The sequence below is a fragment of the Phoxinus phoxinus genome (genome assembly GCF_949152265.1).
Source record: "Phoxinus phoxinus genome assembly, chromosome: 10".
In the NCBI taxonomy this organism is placed as follows: Eukaryota; Metazoa; Chordata; class Actinopteri; order Cypriniformes; family Leuciscidae; genus Phoxinus; species Phoxinus phoxinus.
Genome location: NC_136885.1, coordinates 19,929,697 through 19,956,868, shown reverse-complemented (window position 1 = coordinate 19,956,868; position 27,172 = coordinate 19,929,697). Strand labels below are relative to the sequence as shown.

General features: G+C 38.5%; 1 protein-coding gene across 4 annotated transcripts in view; it reads left to right on the top strand.

Moving 5' to 3' along the window:
- cadm4 (cell adhesion molecule 4) overlaps window positions 1–27,172 on the top strand; it is a 152,965-nt gene that overhangs the window by 92,621 nt on the left and 33,172 nt on the right. For 2 of the 4 annotated variants that reach the window (XM_079625068.1, XM_079625066.1), the window contains exon 2: window positions 25,095–25,241. In XM_079625068.1, the coding sequence (XP_079481194.1) occupies window positions 25,095–25,241 (147 nt within the window). Of the gene's footprint in view, window positions 1–11,574; window positions 12,930–25,094; window positions 25,242–27,172 lie in introns of those variants that run through there. The other 2 variants (XM_079625067.1, XM_079625065.1) reach the window with 2 other exon arrangements.

The window sequence follows — 27,172 nt, the reverse complement described above, 5'->3', positions numbered from 1 at the left end:
GACACTTAGGCCTAAGTTATAATGTTACAAAAGATTTATATTTCAAATAAATGCTGTCCTTTTGAACTTTCTATTAATTAAAGAATCCTGAAATGTATCAAAGTTTCCACAAACATATTATCCAGAACAACTGATTTCAACAATGATAATAAGAAATAATTTAAATATATTTTTACTAAGCAGCAGTATATTATAATGATTTCTAAAGGATCATGTGACACTGAAGACTAGAGTAATGATACTGAAAAAACAGCTTTGCCATTAGAGGAATTAATTACATCTTAAAATATATCAAAATTGTAAAAACATGAATTTAAAATTGTAATAATGTTTCACACTATTACTGTTTTTACTGTATTTTGATAAAATAAACAGCCTGGGTAAGCATGAGAAACTTCTTTCTCAGTTATTTGTATTTTTTTATGCATTTTCTGTTATTCTCATTATTTCCGAACCATAAGTACCGGTATATTTCAGCAGCTTCGAATGAGTGAACTAGACGTCAGTCTGTTTATACTAGTGCCACAGACCGAGATGGGACACCTAGGAATGAAAAAATAATACTTAATATAGTGGATGAACAGTTAAAACAGTCAGTTGCCTTTCTGAAAGAGGCATCACAATATGTTGGCACTGGCATCATGAATGAAACCTTACAGTCAAAAGAGCCAATACCTGTTTGTGTGTTTGTTTGTTTGTTTGTTTGTTTAAATAAATAAATGAAAGTTTATTTTTGAGTTTGTGCTTTCTGAGTTAAAGAAACAATGTTTTCAAATGTTACTTATGTTGGTCTTTCTCCATTCATGTAGATTGGAGCTACTTCCATTTGGGCAGTACAATATGTCCACCAAACTAAGCCATGTCAGGGATCCAGACTAACATCTGAGAGCAGTAGCACACTAAGTTCTACAGATCGTGGCGTCAGCTCCTGATTTGGTAGCGCTGGGGTGATTTTTAGTCATAAAGTTAATTTAATCATGACATTACTATTGTTTTGCATTAATAAGTGCAGTTACGAACAATATGCTTGTTTACTGGAAAATTGACTGTAATGCATTGAGCTTGAATTGAGATGCAGATACAATTAAATTTTATTAACAAAGAGAAACAATCATTTTTTTGTAGAACATTTAAATTTTCATACTTTTTAAATGTGCCATTGTTCTATGGTATCATACTGAACTGAACTAACTATCAGCTTCAGTGATTATAAAAGGAGCACTTTACTTGCTTTCTGTGCAATTTAGTCCAAATTTGAAGAAAATATTTTGTTTTTCATGAGACTTTTTGACTTTCTACTTTTTTTAAATAAGTCAATAACTGGTTATAGTGGTCATGTCATGTCTTTTTTCTTTCTTTTTTTTCTGCCACAATACCATGGTTACAGTTAGCACTGCTACATTAATTCCATAGTGAATGTTGGTGATTTGTGGAATGAAAAGCCTCCCATAACTTGTGTTTATGGCACAACATTTCTGCCAGGTGTGTGAAGTGCTAGGTGTGTGAAGTTAAGGGGTCTTAGGATATGTGAACCTGAGGAACCGCACTACCTACACAATTCAAATAAAGCATTGCAGTAGGAGTATGAGAGCAAGAGCATCCCTCACAAATTCTGCCACAAAGGATTTGCAGCTTGGCCAAAAGAAGCATTTAATTGCACGCCAAAATGTCGTCTTGACTTGAGACAAATCATAAATGGGATTTCACTTCCGAATTGGTGTACAGTTATCGGCCTGCGAGGACCTGTTCTGTGCTCGCATTGCGCTGTCCGTTATTGTTCCGAGCTGATAAATGGTCCGCGCAGCACGGCTCAAACGAGTAGCGCAGTTTCGTTCCGCTTTCGTTCCGTTTGACATTTGATGTTTCTCATATGCAGCAGAACTGGCTTATCAGTTGGCCAATGTGGTTGTGGCACCAGTGACCTCTAACAATATTTAGTTGCACCAGCAGGAAAACCGCAACCATTTGGTCACAATCTGGAGCCCTTTATGTGTATATGAACTACAAACCCAGTGACTCTGTAGCATTATCAAATAATAACTATCTAATTGAATATCCTGACATGGCAACACAGTTTAACCATTGGCTCTTGGGTATGGTTTAACTAATTGTTTGTCTAACCAAAAGCATAAGGAAGTGTAAACCTGTTTGAAAACAGTCATTATTTTCATGATTTTGTTTGGTGCCACGGAAATGACACTGCACCTTTGAGGGAGGCAGCTTCCTATCTCTATGGTTGCTCTCTTGATCTGTAATCTACATGGACATCTGTCTCTCTCTCCCTCCGCCTCACTCTTACACATGCAGTTCACACAAACACACACAATCTCATCTATTTTCATTACCAAATATGTTTCACCTGAATGCACACCGAGAGACTGATTAAAACTCTCACGTTTGAGCTTTTTAAAACAATGATTCAGGCATAACAGTTTTCATAAACATCTTATCACCCAGACACTCACTCTCTGTCTCTCATATACACACACACACACACCGTCTGTGCCCATGGGCAGTACAGAACCATGGTAATTGAACTGACATACCTACAGTGTATTAATACAAGTTTAATGTGGCTGGTGTGAATGAGAGAAGAGCTGGAGACATAAAGGAGAGAGAGAGAGAGAGAGAGATAGAGGGAGAGAGGCAAGTTAGAAATGGGAGCAGCAGAGCAAATCAAAGCAAAATTAAATGGATTTGCATATTTCAATGAACGCCGCAGGTAGGCCTTTTAATTATTTAATTTTCCCTCAGCTCTCATTTCCTCACTTGTTCCTTTCAGTCATCAGTCGGCTTGGACTGTTAAAGATGTGTACTTTAGCTCCAGACTTATTTTTCTGACTGTGTCAGTGTCTTGCAGTTTTGCTAATTATGCATTTGCTGTTGCACTTCCTGTCCCACTGTCCCCAGCATCACATGCGTTTCTTTTCATCTTGCTTTTGGGTCTCGGCCCACCTTTGTTCAGGTAATTTGTTTTTGGAAATTTTCCTCTTTCATTGAAACCTTCCCCTGAGTCTGTTGCCCATAATTTCATTTAATTCCATTCTCAGTCTGTGGCCATGACTGCTCACACTTTTGACAAATCAATGAAGTGATGGTTATGTAACACAATTTTCGACAAAGAAACAGCAAGGAGTATATAAAAATAAGTTTTAAATAATGTGGCACAAACCACATTGTGGTTTGCCGTTTAATAGGTTTAGATGTGCTGGACACACTGGGATTGTAATGCTGGACTGTAATGCTGTGTGTAATTTGAGTGTGTTTTTGTTTTTGCACATTACTGGCGAATATTTTACACCAATAATGTGTCAAATATATCTCAGGTTCCAGATTCACTAAGCAAGGAAGCAAGCTATGGTTGAAATTGTGCTATAATACATGGTTATAATCACTAGTTCTGGATAAAAAATATATATAATTTATTCAAGCATTCCAAATATCAATTCTTAAAATTAAAATAATATATTGATTTTTGATCATTTGGTATTTTTATTTTATTTATAATTTGGGTATTTGTTTTTAGTAGTTTTCTTTTTATGTTCCAAAACTTGATTGTTTACCTGAATTCCCGCCGAGACGGCCTTATTTTACTTAATTTGAGGTGTATATGGTTGTTTTAATGCAATAAGATGCAAAAAAGAACTCAAACTAGGTACTCGAGAACAGTTTGAGAGGTAGCTTTATGAGTGAACGGTGTGCATCAACTAGCGGTCGGAGATATCATGTACCGATACTGCAGAAAATGAGTACTGGAACCATTTCAGATATTTCAGTATCGATACGATAAGTTACTGCAGTACCTAAGGTTTCAGGGAGCGAAAGTGTACTTGTACAGAATACACAAAACTCACTCAACTGCATAGTTTGAGCTGTATTGTTTTGTTTTTAAATGTATATATTTTTAATATATTACATTAGAAGGTTCCAGACAGTAAACCACTTTTCATCAGCAGCGAGCGACCTGCTGAATCTTAAGTGGCGGGGGATCATATTTTAACAACAGCAGTGAATGTATTTGCAGTCTGTATTTAATCTGGTTCAATAAAAAGACTAAAGTATGTACCAGAATAATGGCAAGAAACATCAAGTTGTGTTTGCAGGCTGCATGTAAAAACAATAAAACAAACATGCAACCAGTAATATCTAATGACGAAGTAAATGACTCTTATGAACTGGTTCTTTGTTGTGAATCAAAACACATGACCAGTGTAGCCCTAAACAAATGACTCGTATGAGCCGGTTCTTATACAGCATAGTTTATTGGTTAGATTGGTTAGTGGTTTACATCAGCCTGAAACACTATAGACAATATAACTGAAATATACCTAACTGATTTAGAATCATATAAAGGCAAATTGAATTGAATCAGAAGATCTGTATCGATACCCAGTTGTACTATAGTTATCTCTAGTGTAAACTATTAAAAATAGCTCAGTGACTATCACACTTTTTCTGACAACTCTTTAATTCAATACAGTGTTTACAGAAGCCTTATTCTAACAGTGCTGTCTCTATTTCTGTTTCTCTGAGAATGGAGAGATATTCTGTGCATCTGTGTCATACGTCTCGGACAGTTAGGTTGCATTAAGTAAATCGGTATTCAGTGTCTCTGACAGTGACGACATATTCTGCCATTTCATAATCTCATTGAAGATTAATGCCATTGAAGCCCAATGGCATTTCAACTTGTATTATGGTTTGGTCTTTGGTTTTATTCTTTCAGTATTCCAAGGCCATTTATATTTTGTTTTTGTAATTTGATTTGCTTTGATTTGTATTGGGTCAGAGGAGATGTTACTGATGTGCTTTTGCCATTTATATATGGGTTTCAGAACCCAAAAGAAGAAATTAGATTTAAGACACAGCTCTACCAGAACATTTCACCACGTTTAGATTCACATCTTGTATATTTATTCTGTACGGTATACATCTAAATAGTTGTTCTATGTTTATATTGACTATTCAGTTTGGTTTTGTGTGCATGAATTTGCCTGGGTAATATCGCAAAATAAACGAGATGGTCACAATCCAGATGCAAAACTGGAGTTTTGATTTATCCTGAAGCTATTTATTTATTCATTTATTTATTTGCCTACTTATTTTCTTTTGTTCATTTGCTGATTTCCAGTTGCTTATTTCTTATGTATTGATACATTTATTTTAGGGCCGGGACTCGATTTAAAAAAATAATCTAATTAATGAGAGGCTTTGTAATTAATTAATCGAAATTAATCGCATTTTAATCGCATATAAATATTTGACCTGAGAACAGTGAGAAGTAATTTTTTTCACAAGGATTTTTAGTATAGCATTGAATAATGACTGAATACATAAGCTTAAGAAACAAAATATTGTTTATTTTTGTTCAACCAAGTCCAGCAGACCAGTGCTATTTTTGCCATTAAAGGGATAGTTCACTTTGAAATTAATTTTTGATATGTTTTAGCTTACCTCAAGGGCATCCAAGATAGGTGTCTTTGTTTCCATATTATTTTCAATTTTGATATTTTTAGGTCAAACCGTTGTTGTCTGACAGTCATACCATGCAGGTCTATGGGGTCCACCTCAAAGAGCATGCACAGAGAAGTCCAAGTTAAACATGATTTAATGACTCGTAAATGTAAGTACACATTGATGGCCTAAGACACGAAGCGAGCGGTTTGTGTGAGAAAACGAACAGTATTTATATAGTTTTTACCTCTTATACACAGCCACGTCCAAAGTGATCTGAGGGCGCGGGCGCTTCCTTCTGTGTGACGTGTGCGCTGACTGGTGCATAGATGTATACACTAGATGTCGCATTGGCTACGGCAGTTCATTGGAACGAATGTCTTCAAAAATATTGTAAAAAGTGATTTTGAAGGTGCCTGTTCATAACATATGACCCTATTACTGAACGGATCTCTCATTTTAGATTCATAGTGCACATTCACAATAGCAATAAGATCCCTCTCCATTATTTTTCCTCGTAATTTAATTGGAATTGGAATTTAATTATGCAAGTTGAATAATGAACTCATTTTAATCACTCTAATACTCTCAAGTATGGATAGGTCTAGAAGAACAACTCTTGATTAATTTTGATTACAGTTACTTCCCATGATTCCTCATCCCACTCCTCTGTCTCGTTTTAACACGATCATGCGCTCCGTCTCTCGCTATTCTCTTCCAGACACCTCCGTCATCTCCATCCTCACCGCATAAATGTCAAATTAAACAGCTTCTTTTTCGTATTGCACTCTCTCTCTCACTCTGTTGCCCTCTCTCCTACTTTTCCCAGCATGCTGGCTTGTGTAAAAGGTTGTTATGTGAGTTAGGTGTTAATTGGTTGCTTAAGTCCATTAATATTCTCCTTGCGACTTTGCTCGTCAAGAGCCAAGCGGGGAAAACTGATGAGTGTGTGATTTTCCTCTAGAGAGAGAGAAAGAGAGTGCGCGATGGAGAGAATGAGAGAATGATGGAGAGGGAGGAAGAAAGAGCAAGGTTCAAAGCCCCGCTGTAAGGTCACTGGCACAGAAGGGGGAAAAAATGAGAGTTATTTAGATAGAAAGATATAGAGCGACAGCCTAAGAAGTCGAAGAGAGAAAGAGGGTGAGATAGAGAGAGAAACAGTGTGTTGATAAAGAGCCACTAAAGGGCACTATTCAGAGAGGAACAGAAAAGGAAGATTATGTTATCATATGGAAAGAAATAGTTCCTTTGTGGTCTGATAGATAACTGGCAGAATGGGGACGAGACGAGAAGGGATGAAGAAAACGGTGAGATGATCACGTTCCCGCTCTCCTGTTTCTTTTGATAAACAACATACAGCACTGCTCAATAGACTCTGATCCCGTTGAGAAACAGCACATGACGTCGCTCTCAGAACCTGCGAGAACACGCTTCCTGTTGACCAACTTTATCCGAGTGTGCACGTGTGTGTACTTGCCATTGTTTGGTGAGTTACTAGGTGAAAGTAGCTATGCTAACTTGGCCGTTCTGTGAATAGACAAATGTTATAAACCAAATCAAGTCTCTGAGACTTTGATTTGGCTTCGATGTGACAACCAATATCAAATATCAATTGAATATGTAGCCTATCAAAATGATCAAATTCAATCAGTTTTAGTATTGGTGTGGATACTGGGTTTGAGTTTATGTTGCAAAGCAGAGTAGCTTATATTTACAGTTCATTTAGTAATTTAGCAGATGTTTTTATCTGAACAAACTTACAAATGAGCAACATCACAAGCAATTTCTCATATTAATAATGTCGCTTTTCCAGTAACAAGCTGCTGGGGAATAAGTAGCGGCGTAGCGTGTCAGAACAGCTATATCATATTTGTTACACTGTATCGCACATGCAGCTTTACAGCCTAGTGAGCTGAGGCAATGATCAAATGATAATCAATCCGATTCGTTTTAGTGAATCATTTGGGCGGTTCATGTAAATGAATTGGTTGGAACAGAAATGAGTCACTGATTTGTGTCTCTGTGCAGCAGTTTGCACGTTGTATATTTATTTATTTATTATTTGTTACTTTCCTGTAGCTCAAACAGTAGAGCGTTGGCACTTGCAACGCCAAGATCATGGGTTTGATTCCCAGGGAAAGCAAGAACTGATAAGAATGTAAATGTGTACCTTGAAATGCAATGTAAGTCGCTTTGGATAAAAGCGTCTGCTAAATGTAAATGAAAGAAATTAGTATTCACCAAGGATGCATTCAATTGATCAAAATTGACAGTTAAGAATTTTACATCATTACAAACATATAGGCTATGTATATTTCAAATAAATGCTGTTTCCTTGAACTTTCTATTTATCTGAGAATCTTGGAGGGGGGGAAATGACAGTTTCCACAAAAATATTAAGCAGCACAACTGTTTTCAATATTGATAATAATAAGAAATGTTTCTTGAGCACCAAATCAGCATATTAGAATGATTTCTGAAGGATCATGTGTAAAAATACATTAAAATAGAAAACGGTTGTTTTAAATGGTAATATTTCATAGTATTAAAAGCAGCCGTAGCGAGCGTAAAATATTTCCTTCAAAAATATAAAAATATCTCAGACCCCAAACTTTTAAATGGTCAAATATTTATTTATTTTAAAATGCTATTCATGACTATGACTATATGTGTCTGATTATAAATTATATAACCTGATCATCTTTTTTTTTTTAATGTTTTTAAAAAAATGTCTATAAACATCAAGTTGGATTTGATATTATGGTCAGAACATACATAGTACAATTTCTAGAAAAATATTCACACACACGATATTATTTGTAAGAAAATGTATTTTATTTCTGAAAAAATAATAGTAGCTCTGCAGCACATCAGATTTTTTTGAGTAAAAGCTTTAGCTTCATTATAATACGATTCGTAATGTTCGGTTCAGATTGGGTGTTGTAGTGTTGGAGCATTTGAGCTGTTCTGTGCTGTAAACTGCCTGTGTGGAGGGTGACTGGGGTTAGTTAGTCTCTAATAGCGTCCCCCAAACTGAGACTTTTGGCAGGACTTGGATTTCTGTTTCGTCTGTGTTTTTGTTGCGAGTCGACTGTGTGCGTGTGCCTCCGGGTTTGCGCGTGTGTTTGTATAAAGGGTGATAATTGTGCTCATAGGTTTAGAGTTCGTGTGAGGTTTTAATGAGAAGAGCTCACAGGAAGCTGTCTGATTGAGTAATGGCTGCCGGCTTGGCATAAAAGCCTGGCACTGACAAACAACAAGACTCAGAAGGAAAGAGAGAACGAAAGAGGGCCAAGAAAGTCTTCCATACACACACACACACTCAGGGCCATGCACACTCGCTTCACACTCTCTCGCTCTTACTCTACGCCCTCCTTCTCCTCCAAGAGACTTGAATTCACCACTCCCCCACCCACACGCATTATTACATAGCCTGAAGGACAAAACGCAAATTTAATCTGTGATAAGCAGAACATAGGATCAGCGCATCAAAAATATCCTGCACCTTTTCTGCTGATGCACCAGGATTCTTGCACCCACGGACTCCCACCTTCCCACCTGCAGCCTAAGGCTTTCCTGGACTGAACCGTTTTGTGCTGGATTAAGTTTTAAGTGCTTTAATGTCTACGGTATCACAAGCAGTCAGAGTGTGTATGAATCATGCGTGAGTTTTAAACATTACCCTCATGCAACTGTTAACTCATGTCCCTTAAGTGCTTTGGCAACATTTGGTCTGCTGTGGTGCCAATGGATAAAAAAATGATTGGGATGCAAATGAGGATAGAGGAACAGGAAGATGCACTGTGGACACAGTCTTGCGCTGCCATACAACTGTAATGAATACATGCACGCCCGCATAAGCAGTAATAGAGCGTAATAAATAAGGGTGAGAAGATGAAATTAAAGTACATCTTTGCTTCAACAAAAGTGACTTTTTTTTATACAGATGGACTTGACTGTGCAGAGATGTAGTAGGCCTAGTCATCCAGAAAATAAGTAATCTAGTTAGTTTTCTACGGATGTGCAGCGAAAACATGTATCTGTTGCAATGACAAAATTACGTTTTATATTAAGTTAAAAATGCCTTTAGGTTTCAAACTTTTTAGGGGGATGGATGGATGGGTGGATGGTGGATCGGAGGGTGGATGGATGGATGGATTGATGATTGATTGGTCAGTAGGTGGATAGGTAAGGTAGGTGGGAAGGTTGATGGATGGTGCTCTTGTCCAACGAAAGACAACATTTAATAACATGTTTTTACTCCAAACTTACTTCATAACGACAGTTGAGCATCCTTCTGTGAGATGATGTGGCTTCTTACACAGAATAAGGCACACAACATATTTCATAGTATTCTATACAGTGATAAATAATACTATACAAATTCTATACAGATATACAGTGATAAAAATATTGATTTGAAGTATAAATATACTTTATTATCATGAAAATACCAGAGAGGGCTTGAAAAACTCATAAACCATATGGTCGTAGTCGTGTGTTTATTAATCATGTTTAATCAATTAAAGTGTTTCAATCTTCTGTTTATTCAGCAACAGCGAATAAACTGGAATGATGTGCTTTAAGGCCCTGATATACTCATGACGAAGTTCTTCTTCGTTCTTTGTTTTTGTATAAAAAACATGTTCGAAATACGTGAGCAGCGATAAACTGTTATCGAACATCTGACGGCCCCCACACTGCTGAAAGCGAAGGTTAGATGAATATGTAAATATGTGCTGTACGCTTTCCTCTCAGTAACAAAATAAACACACAACAAAATTGAGAAAACAGCAAAACATCTGATCATAGTAATGTGGATATGTTTGCACGAGCTCTGCAATTCAGCACTCCAGTGAAGTCACGTAACGTGTACTGTATAGAGCACTTAAACATTAAAATGCTTAAAATCAAGTGCCAGTGTCTCGTTTCATCAGAGATACAACTTCCTTTTCTATCAGCGTGTTCATGTTTTCACTCGCAGATTACGTCTGATCTCAACTGACTCGTGAGGAGAAATGAACTGGAAAAGATTTCTACGTGAAAGACGGCGGAGCCTCCGCGCAGACCTACCTATTACGTAATCGCCACGGACCAATGGTAGTACAAAGGTGTTTACCAGCCGATGCGAACTTTTCTGGAAAGTTCGCTTTGACAAGCTGTTTTGAACTCCCAAAACGAACTTCGTTTTGGCCTGATTTTGTTCGAAATGACGTCACATTAGTTCTTTCTTAGATTTCGCTTGAAGTATATCAGGGCCTTTACTCTACGGGGCATATTTGGAGTTTCAGTGCCAGAGCGCCCTCTGGCTTTCAGATGGAGCAGCATTAACTACTGATCACAGAGCCGTGCTGCACTGACAAGCTCCGCATAAAATTATCGCCTTTGCCAAATCGCGTGCGGTTTAGTTTCAATTTATTGTGCAGCCCTAGTGGGTAGGTAGATGAATGGAGGCGTGGGTAGGTGGGTGGGTAGGTAGGTAGGTGGATGGATGTGTGGGAGGATAAGTGGATAGTTCGATGATGGGTGGATGGATGGATTGGATAGGCGGATTGATTTATAGATGATAGGTGGATGGATATATGTTTTTATTTTGTGGACCAAGGTGGAATAACTCAGAATGCAGAACCTGAGTTGAATTTCTTTGAATGAATCTACTAAGTGACTAGTCTGTACACATTCACACAATCTTGCTTTCCTCTCCCACAGTCCCCTGTGCACACACTGGATACTGTTCATACATGAATACACAGACTCACGCATTTATGCGCATATAGCGTAGTATAATACAGAATGTACAGCACATCACAAAATAAGCCTCATTCATTTAGAATGGCCCCTCGTGACCTGGTGAACACTCTCTGTGTGCCAGACAGATAAAGACTGATCAGAAAGTAGCTGATGACCCAGAGAGCTTAGCAAGACAAAACAAACTGTAGAAGAGAGACTGAAAGACAGTGAAGCTCACTGACTGACTGCCTGACTGTTTTGGTTTCTGAATGAGTTCTATTGTGGACTCATACACTCCCCTGCCCTTTACCAAAATAACGATATGTGGGATATTCATCTGCCAGTACGCACACACTCAAGTATAAAAGCGTCCGCCCAAATTTTGTCTTTGCAGTTTCAAGAGAGGTTATACAAACATCAAGCAGATAAGTCAAGGAGTTTTGGACTACAAGTAGAAGATGTGAAAGCAAAGAAACGAAGTTTGAAGGAATTAAAGGACCATCCACAAAAGGACAGATCAAGAAAGGAGAGGAGAGATGGATTAACTTTGACCCGGCCTTAGTGGAAGTAGGAAAGTTGCATGACGACTTTTGAGGGAAAATCGAATGGAATCAGGCAGTTACCTGAGGCTCAGATCTGGAGAGAATATCAGCCTTGCCAATCACTGTGTGTGTGTGTTAGTGAGGATCCTGGCTGTGCTCAGTATCACGGTGTGCTTGGAACACTAGTATGAACTGCTGTTCTGGGCTTTAAGACACCTGTGCAGAGGCACATGGTGCGATAACACCTAGCTCTTTGCTAAGGATCAATCTGGACTTCTAAACTTCTGCTTTTCAGTGTTATAGAGCAGAACCTTTTAATATTTCAGTCTCAACTTCAATTCCATGTTGGATTGGTTATAGAGTTGCTTATAGAACACAAAACGCATTGTTTGGCGCCTACAACCATTGTTGAGAACAGCCCTTTCTTAAGTTGCGCAAATGTGGATGTTTCATTTCTTGCAGTTTAAATACTCATTTCGAATCTGGTGAAAACAGTTGGCTGACTAGATAACGCATTGATTTATGATTGTTTCAACGAACCAGACTGTGTTTGCTGTATCACGGTGTCTTTCTGGCAAGAGGTGCGTAAAATGACAAGGTGAATCTCAGCAGGCTCTGCCTCATCACGAAGGAGAAAAACAAACTTAGGTGTGAGGAGAAAAACAAGATTAGCGAAAGCTTTTGTGGGAATCCAAATCTGTGATGTGGTTAGCCGGCTACCGTTTCAGATATAAACACAACAGCCTTCTGCATAACAAGTATGATATCTAAAAAAGGACTACTGTTTGTAACATTCAAGCTTGAGTGCTAATAAGTGGCTTGACGGTAAAGTTAAGTGTGGAAATTGCCACACGATACAAGTTTCTTTTTATTCTTGAACGTGGAGATCAGATTGTTTTAATTAGCCGCCTTCGGTTGGTTATTAGTGCGTGCGATATTAGTTGCTTGAGGATTAAAACGCAGCCGCTAAAGTGATTCCGTTAACACTGCACTTAAGGAGCACTGGTGTTTAGTGTAGTAATTTTGCTGCGGTTTCAGCTGTCTGCTGTGTAGCGTGTGCTGAATTGTGCAGTCATCGGCCACAGAGGACTCATTGATCAGCTACCGAGTCTCAATACACAATGACACCAGGCCAGCGATCTCTCCTCCTCTCCTCCGCTCCATCCCTCCTGCTGCGGTCACTCGTTCTGCTCTCCCTCTGCCGTGAGTCGTCACATTTCTTGCTTTACTTCTCCATCGGTCTCGTTTCTCTCTGTAATTTCTCAGCACACCTTGAAATGAATCTTTCTCCCTCTTGTCTGTAACCTTATGAAACTCGAAGCTATACTTTCATTTCTCTTCATCTTTCTCATCTCAGTCTCGGCCTCTCCCTCTCTCTTTATTTTCGACAGTCCCCATCTCCTCAGACACTTCTCTCTGTCCTTCTCTCTCACTACGCCTTAGAGGAAGATAATTTATGAGAGGGAGGGAAGAGATGTGCATGTGAAGGGAAAAGAGGATACAGGGAGAGGAGAATGGAGGCAGAGACAGCTGGCAGATTTATGATTGAAGGATCAGAGAGGAGTGTCGACCAAAGACAAAAAGATAGAAATAGTGGTGACATGCATCTTTTCCCTTCTCTTTTTTAAATGGGCACTAGTGGAAGTCTTGACTCACTTGATGCCCCAGGCAAGAAAATTACAAATTACCAGATGAATATGTAAATGCTAGATACAATAGATTGTTTAGCATGCAAAGGGACCGGTTTCAAATCCCGACCTTATAAGCTCTTGAAATAAAGCAAGCAAAATTGCAGCAGGACTTGACAGCTAGTGATCAACTTGCATTTTCATTGTATGGAAAATATTTGACATTTCGATAATGACTCAGTTTGTGTTCCAGCTGAAAAAATGGCATATGAGTTTGGAGCGGCATGAGGGTGGGTAGATGATAATTGAATTTGCTGTACTTGATTTGAATTTAAACTGCTGCAAAGTTTTAGAAAAGCACTTTGCTTCTTAATTATCAATAACCAAATAATGTTTTTGGAGGTTTAATTGTAAACGTGCACGTTTTTCCTGTTTTTACATTTAGACTACCCTTAGCATCATCTAACGCTCACTAAAACACCAATAATTTAATAACACTGTTAAATGTAATCTTTATCCAATCTCAATATTGTTGTGAAGTCAAATTTGCTTGCATTTATAACAATTGATTTATTGATTTATTTTTAGCCAAAATAATTAACCATTTAAAAATTGGCCATTTATTGTTAATCTTCCATAACGTTAATCATTATATTCTTATGGTAATTATCATCTTTTTGGTGTCACAATTTCAATCTCAAACCCTTGAAATATTTCAGATTATGGACTACGTCTAGGTCACTAATCAAATACATTTTTGACGCTGGCATGTGAACTCTTTTATACAGAAAGTCAGATGTTCTTGAATTGACCAGATTTAGACTACAGCCCTATTTGGACAGTAGTTGTTTCTGATGGGGACATCTGTAAAAAATAAATTTCCATGGCTCCTCAGTGATAAAACTGTGAAAAAAATAGTGATAAAAATGCATTTAGATGACAATTTATTCACCATGGAGGAGTGAGTTCTCACGGGTTCAGTCGCAGTTTAATAATAGGAAAAATAATTTCCTATTTATTTATAGATTATTTATTTAAATAAATTAGAAAAAAATAAGTTAATGCTACCTCTTTATGTAAGGCACACATTTGACTACTTGATCGACTAGTAAAATGATTATTCATATAAGCCCCCATAACAGAGTAACAAATTAGATGAAGTTTGGCAGAGAGGAAGGCGGAACATAAAGAAGCAAAGAAGAGAAGTGGCATGTGGAAAACTCGAGCAGAGAATAGGCGGTCTTGTAGAAAGATAGGAAGAGAGGAGAGTGGTAAAACAAGAGCCTGAAGTTTAGAGGGAATTGTTAATAGAACCATTAAAATGAGCAGAACATTGGGGAGAAAGGAAACTGCAGTGTAACAGTGCGGAGAACGGGACGAAACGAGCAAGAATACAGGCTCTGTAGGGACACAGAATGAAAGAAGGAGATATATGACAGTGGATTTATGGAGGATAACCTCAAATTCACTCAGGGACTTTTGCAGTTAAAGAGAACACGCATTCAAGAGAAATCTCAAGGAAAGCTGAGATTGGCCATTTTATGGTGTAATTGCTGTTTTTCCCTGAGTATTTGCTCAGCAAGGTCACTGTTGTTCCATTTCTCGGTGACTCACTACCTCAGGTTGAGATGACAGTCTGTCTATACTTCAGACTTCCTTCTGTGTTTTCCTCTGCCTTTTAATAACCTCACATCTGGGGCGCTGGGCCTCATTGTCAGCGAGAGCAAAAGTCTACAGTCCATGTTGAAAGTCTAATTCAAACATGAAATAAAGATGTAAAATTAATCAAGGAAAACATCTTGGAGCGCTGCTTGCTGGAAGTGCCTTTGTTACATGATCATCAGGTTTAATACAAACTAGTGGAGTTCATGCAGCCCGAGTGCTGCTGTCATTGAAGCGAAAGTGGGTCATTCTGAAAGTCATTAAATTCATTTTTCAATTCAACATTTCACTCAAACCGTTATGCTGATAATATAATTTGTAGTGGGAAAAAAGTATTAAAGGGGTCATGACATGGTTTTTTTTTTATTATTATTATGTTCCCTTAGGTGCAATTATAGTATTACTATAGTTTTTTTTACAAAAAACTTTTAAAATGTAGTGATTTATGACCTTTTCCCACCCTGTTTCTCATCCTCTGAGTCAAACAGTCTGTTTTGGGGGTGTTTCCCCTTTAAGAGTTCAGTGTTAACGCCCACTGTTATGATTGGCTAACGTCAGTGCCTATGCATCAATTATTAACGCCCCCAGCCAGAACCTGTGCGGATTCGGCGTAACTGTTTAGTAGCGGGTGATGCATGCGAAGCGATGGCTCTTGCAATGATAAAACCTTATTATGTTTGAGCCGGAATCAGAGGAAAATGAACCATCACCACAACAACGAAGACTGGATCAGCCCGTGTCCACATGGAAAGTGAAACTATTTTGAATTAATAAAAAAAAATTAACCCGAGACACTTGAAAACGGATTATTGTTGCATAATTATCCTATAGCTTCATTTGCTAACAGTTTAACATTATTTAACTAATTCCAATGAAATGATAGGGTGTACCACGGACAAAAATGCATGCACAGACAGGCCATCTTTGAAGATGCAGCATTGATAAAGGCAACATTTTTAATTTTCTATCACATGTAGGCCTACTAGAAAGGCGACATATTTTCAAGATTCTCTTATACAAATGTGTTTATATTAGCCATGGTAAAAAGTAAGTTTGCGTCGTCGTTGTAGAGCCCAGAATAGTCGTCACGGACTTATCTTTGAGCAACAGTTTTCTGGCAAAGCCAAGCATCATATTGGGATTTTTTCCTCAAAACAGTCATCCTTATAATGTATAGAACACTGCCGTGACTGGGACGTCCGCAAAAAATAAAGTGCATCCATTTTTCCCTGACGACTGGATCTTTCAGCGTATTTAAAAGGTAGTTTAAAGTTTTAAATACATTACTTACAGTTTGCGTCGTCGTTGTTGAGCCCAGAATAGACGGCACGGACTTATCTTTGAGCAACAGTTTTCTGGCAAAGCTCAAAACAGTCATTCTTAAAATGTATAGAACAAACGCTTAAACTAACACTGCCGTGACTGAGACGTCCGCAAAAAATAAAGTGCATCCATTTTTCCCTGACGACTGGATCTTTCGCAGCGTATTCAAAGATGTTGTTTGTCCACAGCCAGGAACAGCACATCTGCGGCGTCGTAATCTCCCTGTACACAGAGCAGACCCACTCGCTGTCCGTCGACTGAAAACTTGTGAGGCGCGCGGCGCGCGGGGCGCGACAACGATACGAAGTGAGCGTAGTTGTCTTGCGCTTAAAGCGTAACTGTCTTCTGCTGGAGGCGGTCATATGCAAACGCTGGTACGTCACTTCGTACCGTGACGTCACTTCTTACCATGGATCCAGAACGAGCTGTATTTAGAGCTTGATTAAATAAATGATTCGTTTATAATGGGGAGGACGTCTTAAGCTATGAAACTTGCAGGACGTTTTAATGGTACAAAGACCTCTTATATACCAAAAGATCAAGGCAAATTTGGTTTCTCATGTCATGACCCCTTTAAATTAGAAAAATGCTAAATAGAAGCAATTTCATTGGTCTCAGGCATTTGAATCCCTCTGTATATTCATAATCTCAGCAACAAAAAGCCATTCTCTGCAACCGTGAGAGAGAGAGAGAGAGAGAGAGAGAGAGAGAGAGAGAGAGAGAGAGAGAGAGAGAGAGATAAAGAATGGGTCTTTAGCCTTGGCAGAATATGCTGTTATGTAATTCTCGCCAATAAAGCATTTTTTTTCCTTTGCGGTTGAATGTGAGATGCTGCTGGGGATGTGAGCCAGGATGACAGGATGAGTGTGTGTATGTGAGGAATTGTGAAGGTCTGGATTTCTGCGCTGGCTGTAGGCTAACTCTCCCAGGCTAGCCTGTTGTAATTGCCCTGTAAATTTCCTGTAAGCCCCCTTTGTTATGCCCGACTGTAAATGTCTCTGCAGCGCCTCGAAACAGAATGTCAGGAACACGCGGGGGTCTCCGAACTGCTCTGAAAACGCAGAAATGTCCACTCGCACATAAAGAAACCGAGGATATCAGGGACAGAATAAATGGATGGGTTGAGGGAGAAAGAGAGGGATGAAATGGAGTGAGGAGAGAGTGATATGACTGAAATATGGTGATGGAACAGAGGAGTGTAAAACATGAAGGTCAAAAGAAAGAGAGCGCAGCGGTTACGGCGCGAGGAAGAGATAAGGGTGGACATGAGCGAGATATCACTGATGGAACGATGGAACAGGGAATGAAAGAATAAACATCATGAACAGACAATGAAATTTTTAATGGAAGAACATGTTTGGAGCTTCAGGACACTTTAAAAGTAAATACTTATGAAAATAACCAAGGAATTTCTTGTTTTACTTTTTTAATAGTAATAGTTTTCCCAAAAATGAAAATGATGTCATAATTACTCAAAGTTCAAAGACATTTTGAAGAATGTTGGGGTCCAAGCAACATTAGACCCCATTGATTTTATTTTATGGACCAAAAAAAGCAGTTCTGTTGATCGGTTAGTTGGTTAGCTCTTTAATCTTTGTGGCGTGCATTTCTCATAGAAGACATGATGAACCACTTCATATTGAACAGATTAAAGAAAATAAAGGCAACAATTGTACATACAAGAGAATCAGAGTACATTGCCTGAACTACATGTAGTTAAGGCAATATGTGCATATTTACTCTGATTCTCTTCAATGTGTGTACATGTATAATAAAATAAAATGACACAACCCGGTCTCTTTTTGTTAAATGTCAGTTTTAATGATCAATAATAGCCATTGTAAAAGGACAAGTAGCTTAAAAGGCGTAATAAGCTATGCAATAAGAAATAAAGCAAACGATTCAATCAAACACATAAGTCCGCTCTCTATTAGGCTACAACGTTCAAGTTAAATAGCCTAAACATATAAAGTTATGAAACTTCACTTTGCCCTCAGCCAAAACGATTTGCCAGGGAACAAATGATAGATTAATGAGACCAAAGATCGCCCGTTAGATATACACACGAACGAATTAGATCTCATGTTTTACCACTAGACTATAGACATCAGAGCCAACAGCAAATGTCAGAAGGACTAGCCGAGGAAAGGTTGTTCCAGGCGGGGTTAATGAGTGATCGCCTGGATCTCACAAATTTTCAGATCAAAAACAACAGATCAAATTTTCTAAGGCGCTATCTTTAAATAAACTACATTCTCATTCTTAAAACTAAATTTTGTGACACAATAACAGTAGCTATTTCTATATTACGCTGGTTTTCTGCTCTGCTATTGATGCTTGCTGGTTGGTGCAAGATGCATTCTGGGATACCTGACTGTCTCAAGCCCGCACAAGTCGCCTCTCGATGCATCCTCGATAAAAGGGGCGGATCAAGAACACATCTGGGGATTTGTTCTTGGCTAGATGTGCACTTTGAATGGGAGCAGTACTTGGGTAGCGACTGATGACGTTTCACATGTCCACAAGAACACAAGTACAGAGAAGAACGCATATTGAGAAACGTCGAGTAACTTTTTACTAATGTTGTCGTTTTGGGTTTATTTTGACACCTGGTGTGAATGAAGCGGATTTGATTTCACAAGTAAAAGTGTCCAGTAACAGAGGTTGCAGGACTAAATTAAGTATTACTCAGCTGGTCATGTGATCTCAAAATGGTGGCCCTTAGGTATACTCCATATAAATAAAACGACAACTAAAATGTTTTTTATTTTAAGTTCTTTGTGTTAAACTATTTAATGAGGGAAAAATTACTGTGAACTTTCGATCTAAATAGCCAATTATTACAGTGATGGCAGATTTTTAGTCACAGCAGTTTGACATTTCCAGTTCAGTCAAGACGTTCACTTAAAATAATTAGGTATAATAATTAAGTAAATGCATTCAAGAAATCCATTTGCATGTCCTTCATTATTTTTTAAGTTCAACGAACTGCTCATTTTGTACAGTTCCGCTTTAGAATAAGGATACAGACGAGAGAGAATATAGAAAGCAAGAACATGGATGTAATTAGATGAGTGGAACAAAGAGACAAGAGATGGATGTTCAGTCCATTTTCTCCTCTGTTCGCTTTTTGCGTGTCCTTTTCACTCCCGCCTTCCGTTTTTCCCCTCTCCTTCTCTCTCTCGCCCGCCTGGACAAAGCTGGATGATTATACTGCGAGCCTGAGCTGCAGAACAAATCACATTTCTGAAGGGAGAGATGGAAATAAACAGGCCTCTTGCTGGAGAGATAGCAGAGAGAGAGTGAGAGAAACACGAAACAGATGATGAGGAATTCATGGTGGGAAGATAAAGAGGAGGAAAGTTAAGGAAATGTAAAGTAGGGGAGAGACGCAGAGGAAAAGTTAGGGAAGGTAACAAGGAAACAAGTGACGGATGAAGCAAGTTACAGAGGAAAAGGGAGCATGGTGTGAGGGTTATGGGGCTGAAGACGAGAAAAGCGAGGGGAAAATGAAGGAAAGAGACGGGTTTGATGTTAAAGAGAATGTGGGGGAGAGCCTGTGTAGGTGTGAAAGCGAAAGGGAATGAGATTAGTGAGGAAAAGCAGGCGGTATGAGGGAATTATGAGTTTTAGAGAGGAGCAGAAAGCGAAGAAAAGAAAAGAACAGAGAAAAGAAGGGCAGGGGATAGAAATATGCCGGATTGGAAGAAGAGACAAGGTGCTGAGGGAAACGGAACTGCACGGGGAAGACCAGGAATAAGCGAGTGACAGATTGAGATAAAAAAGAAGAGAGGGGATTTGCAAGGGATTATATATTATTTATGGTGCGAACGTTTTTTTGAACCGCATATGATTGGCAGAGAGAGAGATTCTTCAGAGAGATAGTTTTAATTTTAGACCACGAAGTGAAAGAAAGAGATTTACTGTATAAAGATAGAAGCAGAATCTCAGTCCGTCAGCTTTTCCACCAAAGCTGCTTGCTTACAGATTACCTGAAGCATCACAGTCACAGTTTGGGTGACTTCTGGGCTCTGGCTTCATGTTGTACAGAATTATGCCTGGAAAAATAAAACACAGTGATGAGTGAATCATGAGTTATGAAGATATCAGGTGCTCCCAGAGCGAGACTGAAAGACTGAAAGACTGAAGTGTAATTGGATTAAAGGACAGAATCAAAGGACGTCTTAACGTCTCGACAGTACTAGTATTGTTAAACTTTGACGTGGATCTCTTAGGACGTCCTCATCATCTGCCTGGTTGTCTGCTAATTCAGTAATACATGTGTTATGTATGACTACTGTGTGTGTGTGTGAGGCTGGTGGCTCCACTGTATGCTGTAATTCAGCTAGTTAATCTCGAGCAGGGTAGTTGCTCAATCGCCAGCTCTGTATCTGGCCTTCTATCAAGTCACTAAATTCAACTCGCCTCCATAATTTACTGCTGCTTTCTTAGTAGGAGAAGATGGGAAAGATGTTCTGCCTTAAACGGACAATTCATCCAAAAAGGATTTTACATAAAATTTGTTTATTTTACTAACCTGTATGACTGCACAAAAATTATATTTTGAAGAGTTGTTGTTTTTGACCCAACTGACTTTCATTGAAGGGATAAAATAGTTCAGACTCCAGAATGTCGTCTTTTGTGTTCTCCAGAAGAAAGTAAGTCATACAGGCTCGGGTAAAATTACCCCCTAATTATTGTAAACTTATTGAACCCCAAGGGTCTGTAACTTAATTTAAAAATAAAAACACATTTGTTATGGTACAAATTAAAATAAATGTATGTGTTTCCATATTCTCGGTTAACAAATAGATAAAAGAACATTCCCCTGTGGTGAAAATCAAGCTTTTAATGTTGTTTATATTATGTCTATGTGGTGTTTTTAACATCCTTTAAAGACAAACCATGTGCAAATTCACAAGTCAACACCATTATTTTTATACCAGTATTTTCTCCTTAAAACTGCAGTGAACCATAGACGCAGTTCTTACGTCACAAACTTGTAAACAATCCCATTATCAACGTGTGGTCATCAACGAGCTGGTGTGAGCGAGTGGAGGCGGGGCTAATTTACATATATACATACATAGTATACACGCGTATACTAAATGAGGCCAGGGTGTAGAGTTACATTGAAGCTATTTTAAAGCATAAAGATTTTTTTTCAAGGAAAAAAACATTTAAATATAGAATTTTGGTGATCAAAGATGAGTTTTAAGGGACTACAGTGTTTAACCTAAAACTTTTCAGATGGAATAAATCTCAAAATTGTTCAGACAATTTCTTTCTTTTTTTTCAATACTAAAAATGTAGTCAGAGGAAAATATAAAGGTGGAGTTTATAATATTTATATTTTAGATTGATATTATATATTATTAATATTTCAACTCATTTATGTAATAAATTATTTATTTGCTCATTCTACCTTTTTTCTTGAGGACAAAGATTTGTGCAGTTTGTGTGCATTAATACGTCGCCCTCATCTGGCCAAATCATGAAGTTCTCCTCCACATCCCACCACCCCACTCCACCCACAGCCTCCTTCTCATACCATCAGTACGCCTGCCTCTAATCAATCACTTTACTTTCACACTTTATCCAATTGTGAGCATGTTGTGTATTTTATTATGGTTTGATTCTAATAGGGTCAAGATGAATCCATCTGCGGTTTCTTGTTGTTTTTCGCCTCGCTCATAAACTTGCGTGCCCACAATGCAGATACGACCGTAAACAACTCCCACGCAAGTTGTAATGCTCAAGCTTGTGTAGTGGACTCGACCGCCCCTCCGCTATTTTCCTGGCAGCTGCGAATGTGTCCAAAACCCACAGCTGTCTTTCTCCTGCACTGTGCCTCCCTCTACATCTCGCTTGATGTCTTTCCACCTCCATCAGCGAGTTGGCGAGTTTCTCGAATGCCGTATTGGCCTCACGGCACGCTCCCCTCCCTCCGTGCCATTTGTTTCTCCGTTTGCGTCCCTTCATTTCGGTCATTTACATGAAGAGGAGACAGCTGGCGTGCGTCAGAGTGCATTTAACGGATGCTCAATTAGCCGTGTTTTGTTTGACTTCTCAATCAAACACATTTAGATACTTTTGTTGGGAATTTGGCCACACTTGTTTGAGTTCTGTTAGGTTTGAATTAGGTTTTTAATTGCCTCCTATGCATTCACAGACCTTCTCTTGATGTATAGTGCTGTTGGAACAATTAGGAGCCATTAAAACAATGGCGGCCAAGTCTGCGGACGCCCGAGTCCTGAGTAATAACAGTCATTAGAATAATAATTGGGATAGCAATGGCAGTGCCGATTGTCGTGATATGAATCACAATATTGATGCAGAAGACAGAAATAATAATGGCTACAATTACAATGGCAATTGTGAAAAATTTCAGGACGTCCTCGGTCACTGTCTCTCATTTTCTTCTCTGTTCTTGCCTCTTGATTTCGGCTCAATACCTCACCTGCCAATGTTTTATTAACCCGCTCTCCCTCCACGCTGAATTCAAGACAAGGGTACTCTGAGATGGATAGAGCCTGATAGAATTAAATTTAAATGAAGCCAGATGAGCAGGCCAACGGGTGACTGAGGATGCCGTCTCACACCTTTATAGACTCTCCTTTATTTCCCTTCTGAACTTCGTCTTTTGTCTCTTTTCGCTCTCATCAAGCACACCACAAAATCTTAGTCCCAGTTGTTTCTGTCTGAGACGTCCTCTGTAACCACAAGGTCCTGATGAAATGTTTGGAAGCAATCTTAAAAGTATTGTGTTGGAGAGCTTTGAGCACTTTTGACCTTGAGGGGGAAACAATTCACTGTAGTTAGTTTTTACACTACCAATGGTACAACATTGGATAGACATCACAGAATAACACTTTTTTTTTAAAGTCATGAACTAATATTTTCACACTTTTACATAATTTGGTAAAATTGCAGCTTGATTGGAAATTAGGCCTATGTATAATAAATGTATTGTTCACACTGTGTCCTATTTACCAAGGATAGTGACAAGCTTGAGATAAAATAAGTACACCAACATTACTAGAGGCAAAATTGTTGGTTATGGTGGAAATTATACTGAGGGACAGTTGAAAGAGAGTTGCATTCTTTTTTAAATTAACACTTGAATGTGGGTAAGTTTAATAAATAAAAATATATTTTTGAGCAAATAGCTGAGACAGACGCGTTTTTGTCAAAGACTACGTCTAGATCGGATTCAGACCGATGATCGAAACATAGAGGAGCAGATCGAGTCCATCAACTCCCCCAAAGCTTCACAGTCCTATAACTCGACCTGGGTCGATATTTCATTCGGTGACATTAGGCTGTTTTGATATGCGGTTTAATGTTGTTATCGCATTATTTTACATATGTTTCTGCCTCTTCCTCACGTCTTTTGATTTGGAGATTCTTTACTCTTTCAGAAGATGCCTAATAGCGCCCCTACCGTATAACAGTGAAAACACGGAAAGCTGGAAATTTCCGTCAATGGCGGAAAAGAGTTCAAATGATTTTATGATTATTTCGCTTATTTAGGTTATATTAATTAGTACCCATAGTTCCATAGACGAAAGTAAAATAAAATATACCGGTACATAAAAGGATTTTGAAATGTAGCTAAATAAAATAAATGGAAAAACAAATGAGAAATTCATGGGGAAAAGTATCCAAGGCAGTTTTAATGTGACATTTATGTGACAAAAATTTAATAAATAAAAAACATCTAGACAAATGTTAGTTCTAATAAAAATCAATCCCAGGAACAGAAGGGTCTATAGTTAATGAAACACCCTTCACCTTCTCCACATAATTTTTTTTTATGGTGTGAAATGAGTCATCTGCACAATTCTCGAGTAACAGTTGATTCTAAGCTCAAGCTTTATACAGACTTCTTGTCATACAGCAAGTCTGTAACATGTCAGTCTGAGCATGTCAGACATCCTGTCCTAGCTAGGTGAGTGGAGAGATGGAGGAGACAGGTCTCAGCGAATCAGCCGATGTGTCAGTTTTACCCTAGTGATCCTTCTGATGTCATCATATGGAGTCTGTTCTGGGGATGAACGTGGTGTCAGGGTTGCGAATCATTACAGACCACCAGAGACAGGCTCTCGACGAAGAACACTGCTAATGATGTGCTGTGGTGGGTTCCAGCAACAGGCCAGCGGTGGTGACCTCATGTTCAACCTACTCCATACTGCTAAAACAAACATCAACAATACACGAGCGTCACCCAGAACATGCACTAGACATTAGCTTCAACTAAGATGTGTTCATTTTAGCAGCGAAAGTGCCATTAGTTGTTCTGTGTTGCTTGCGTATGACTGATCTGAGTTCATTCTCTCAAAAGAGCCGTCATTACCGACGCTTTCACGAGCTGGATGTCAGATCGAGCAGATGGAAGAGAGAAGTGTGTCAGCCGCCCACAGTAATGGATAAAGATAACGATGCTATTGGTCTTACCAGCACTTAATTAGGACCCTTTTCTTTCTTTTTCTCCGTTTCCCTCTCTTTCTATCTGTCAGTCTCTCATTATTTTCTTTTTTCACTCGTCTGTCTCTCCTCTTCTGCATAGTTCACACTTCTAAGCACAAAGGTAGTTACGTGAGAGAGTTGTTAATTGGTCACTGAGGTATTTCTATCTTCAAAATTGCTCCATGTGCCATCTTGTCTCCTTCTATCCATCAAAAATACCTTTATAAATGATTCATTTCACCAAATGAGAGTTCTGCTTTAACTCTGTTACCCCTCTGTCTTTCAGCGCGGGGTCAAGCCGTGCAGGCTGAGAACGTGACCGTGCTGGAGGGGGGTACGGCACAGATCTCTTGCCGTCTTCAGAACTACGACGGCTCGATCGTGGTCATCCAGAACCCGCGCAGACAAACGCTCTTCTTCAATGGAACAAGAGGTGAGCGCAGCTAAAACTTCATTGGCCATCGCTAGCAGATCTTTTTAAACCCCCATGAAAATAACATTTCTTAAAGTGTTCGAACACAAGTGTTTTAACATAATTATTTTAATATGCCTGCTCCCATTACTTTAGGTTAGCTAGAAAACTCGAGGATTATGCTGAGATACAAAGGACCAATTAGTGTGATACTGTTTATTTTGAGAAAATAAACAACAAAGAAAATTTGACTTTATTCTCACAATGTGGCTTTATATTTCATATTTTTCTAATTTGTGACTCACAGTCTGACTATTTTATATCAAACTTTTATTGCATAGAAATAACTATAGCATTATGTACAGTAATACTTTCTCAAATTGCAAATGCAAATCTTACAATTAGATTTTTTTCCACCTAGAATGTAATTGTCCCACAATATGACGTTATTTCTCATATGCGATTTTTTTTCTTCTTTTTTTTTATAAAAATCATAATTGCTTGTTTTTCCCCCCAACTTTGAGGCAGAAAGGGTTTTCCATAATAACATGAACAAACTTTATTGCATTATATAAACTTTGATTTATATATTTTATATATTATATTTAAAATACACATCCACACTGCTGGTCTGTTAAACCTCATGTAAAGTTTGTCATTGATTTGATTAAAGTTCTTCCCCATTTTGCTGCATTTTTATCATGTACCAAAATTAACTTATCGAGCACTCCTTCTCTGGCATTGACTTCATCAGACACATTCCTTTTCCATTAATGGCTCTCTTTTAGCGCTGGTAAGTGGTAAATATGTTAAACACAACCTTGGAGTTCGTGCTAGCAGAGAAGCAGTCTCTTTTCATGCTAGTTAGCTTTTATCATCTTTGGAATATATTGATACTGGCGCCATCAGTCTTTCTGAAATCCTTTTTAACTGATTACACCTTATTTCAATCTCTTTTTAAGGATCCTTTTATGTAATAACCTTTGTTTTTTCCATCGCAGCCGTCACTATCGCTCAAATTTGAAATCTCTTTAAGTGATGACTCTCTGTCACCCTCGTTTTACATGATATGTAATGTGTTTTCATCCTTGCCTTTGTAACCCTTGCCTCAGAGAAGGACTCAGAAAGCATACGTAATTCTGTGAAAAAAAAAGAATGGAGAGAAAGAATGAAATTGGTAGAAACAGAAAGGACCACAAAAGCTAAAAGCTGAATTAGTATCTGTGATCTCTGCTTTTATAAGTGCACATAATTGGGCCATTTTGTAGGAGCTAAATCACACCTCTTCTGAGCCATCCACACCACTCTTTTTTAGACACACTTTTTGCCAACTATCTTTATGCTTTTAATATCGGTGGATTCTACAGTGCGATCATGACAGCTCCAAGCTGCCCTTACTGCTTGAGTGCCCTGGTCTAAATGTACAGAGAAACGCAAATGACAACTCCGCTTGCTAACTAATGAATCCCGATAACAGTCTTTTAGCGGGCAGCAGGGCGTAAATATCCCTCAGCGGTCATGAATACAATAACCTATCAGCATGCGCCCTTTCCATGAGATTCTTTCATATTGGCCAGATCTGTGAGGTATGTAAATGAGGCGTGACTAAAGGTGACAGCGGCCTGGACAATGCATTGACATTTCCCTGCCATTTAGCCTGAGCGAAGGCATTTATCTCCTTTAGTGAGGCTCTTTTACTCCCGTTGTGTGAAACACGGATCGAGTGAGTAGGTACACATGTCACAAAAGAGCACTCACTCACACACTTATTTAGATTATCACTCATTCATTCACTAACTCTCTCACTCTTTCACTTACTCCGTATAGAACTCTAATTCACTCACTCGAGGCTGGAATACACTGCACAACTTTTGTTCTCAATTTGAGTCAACGATAGTTTGCCGAAAGTGTGCACCAGTTTGCAGATTGAGCAGTCAGGGTTGAAAGATTTT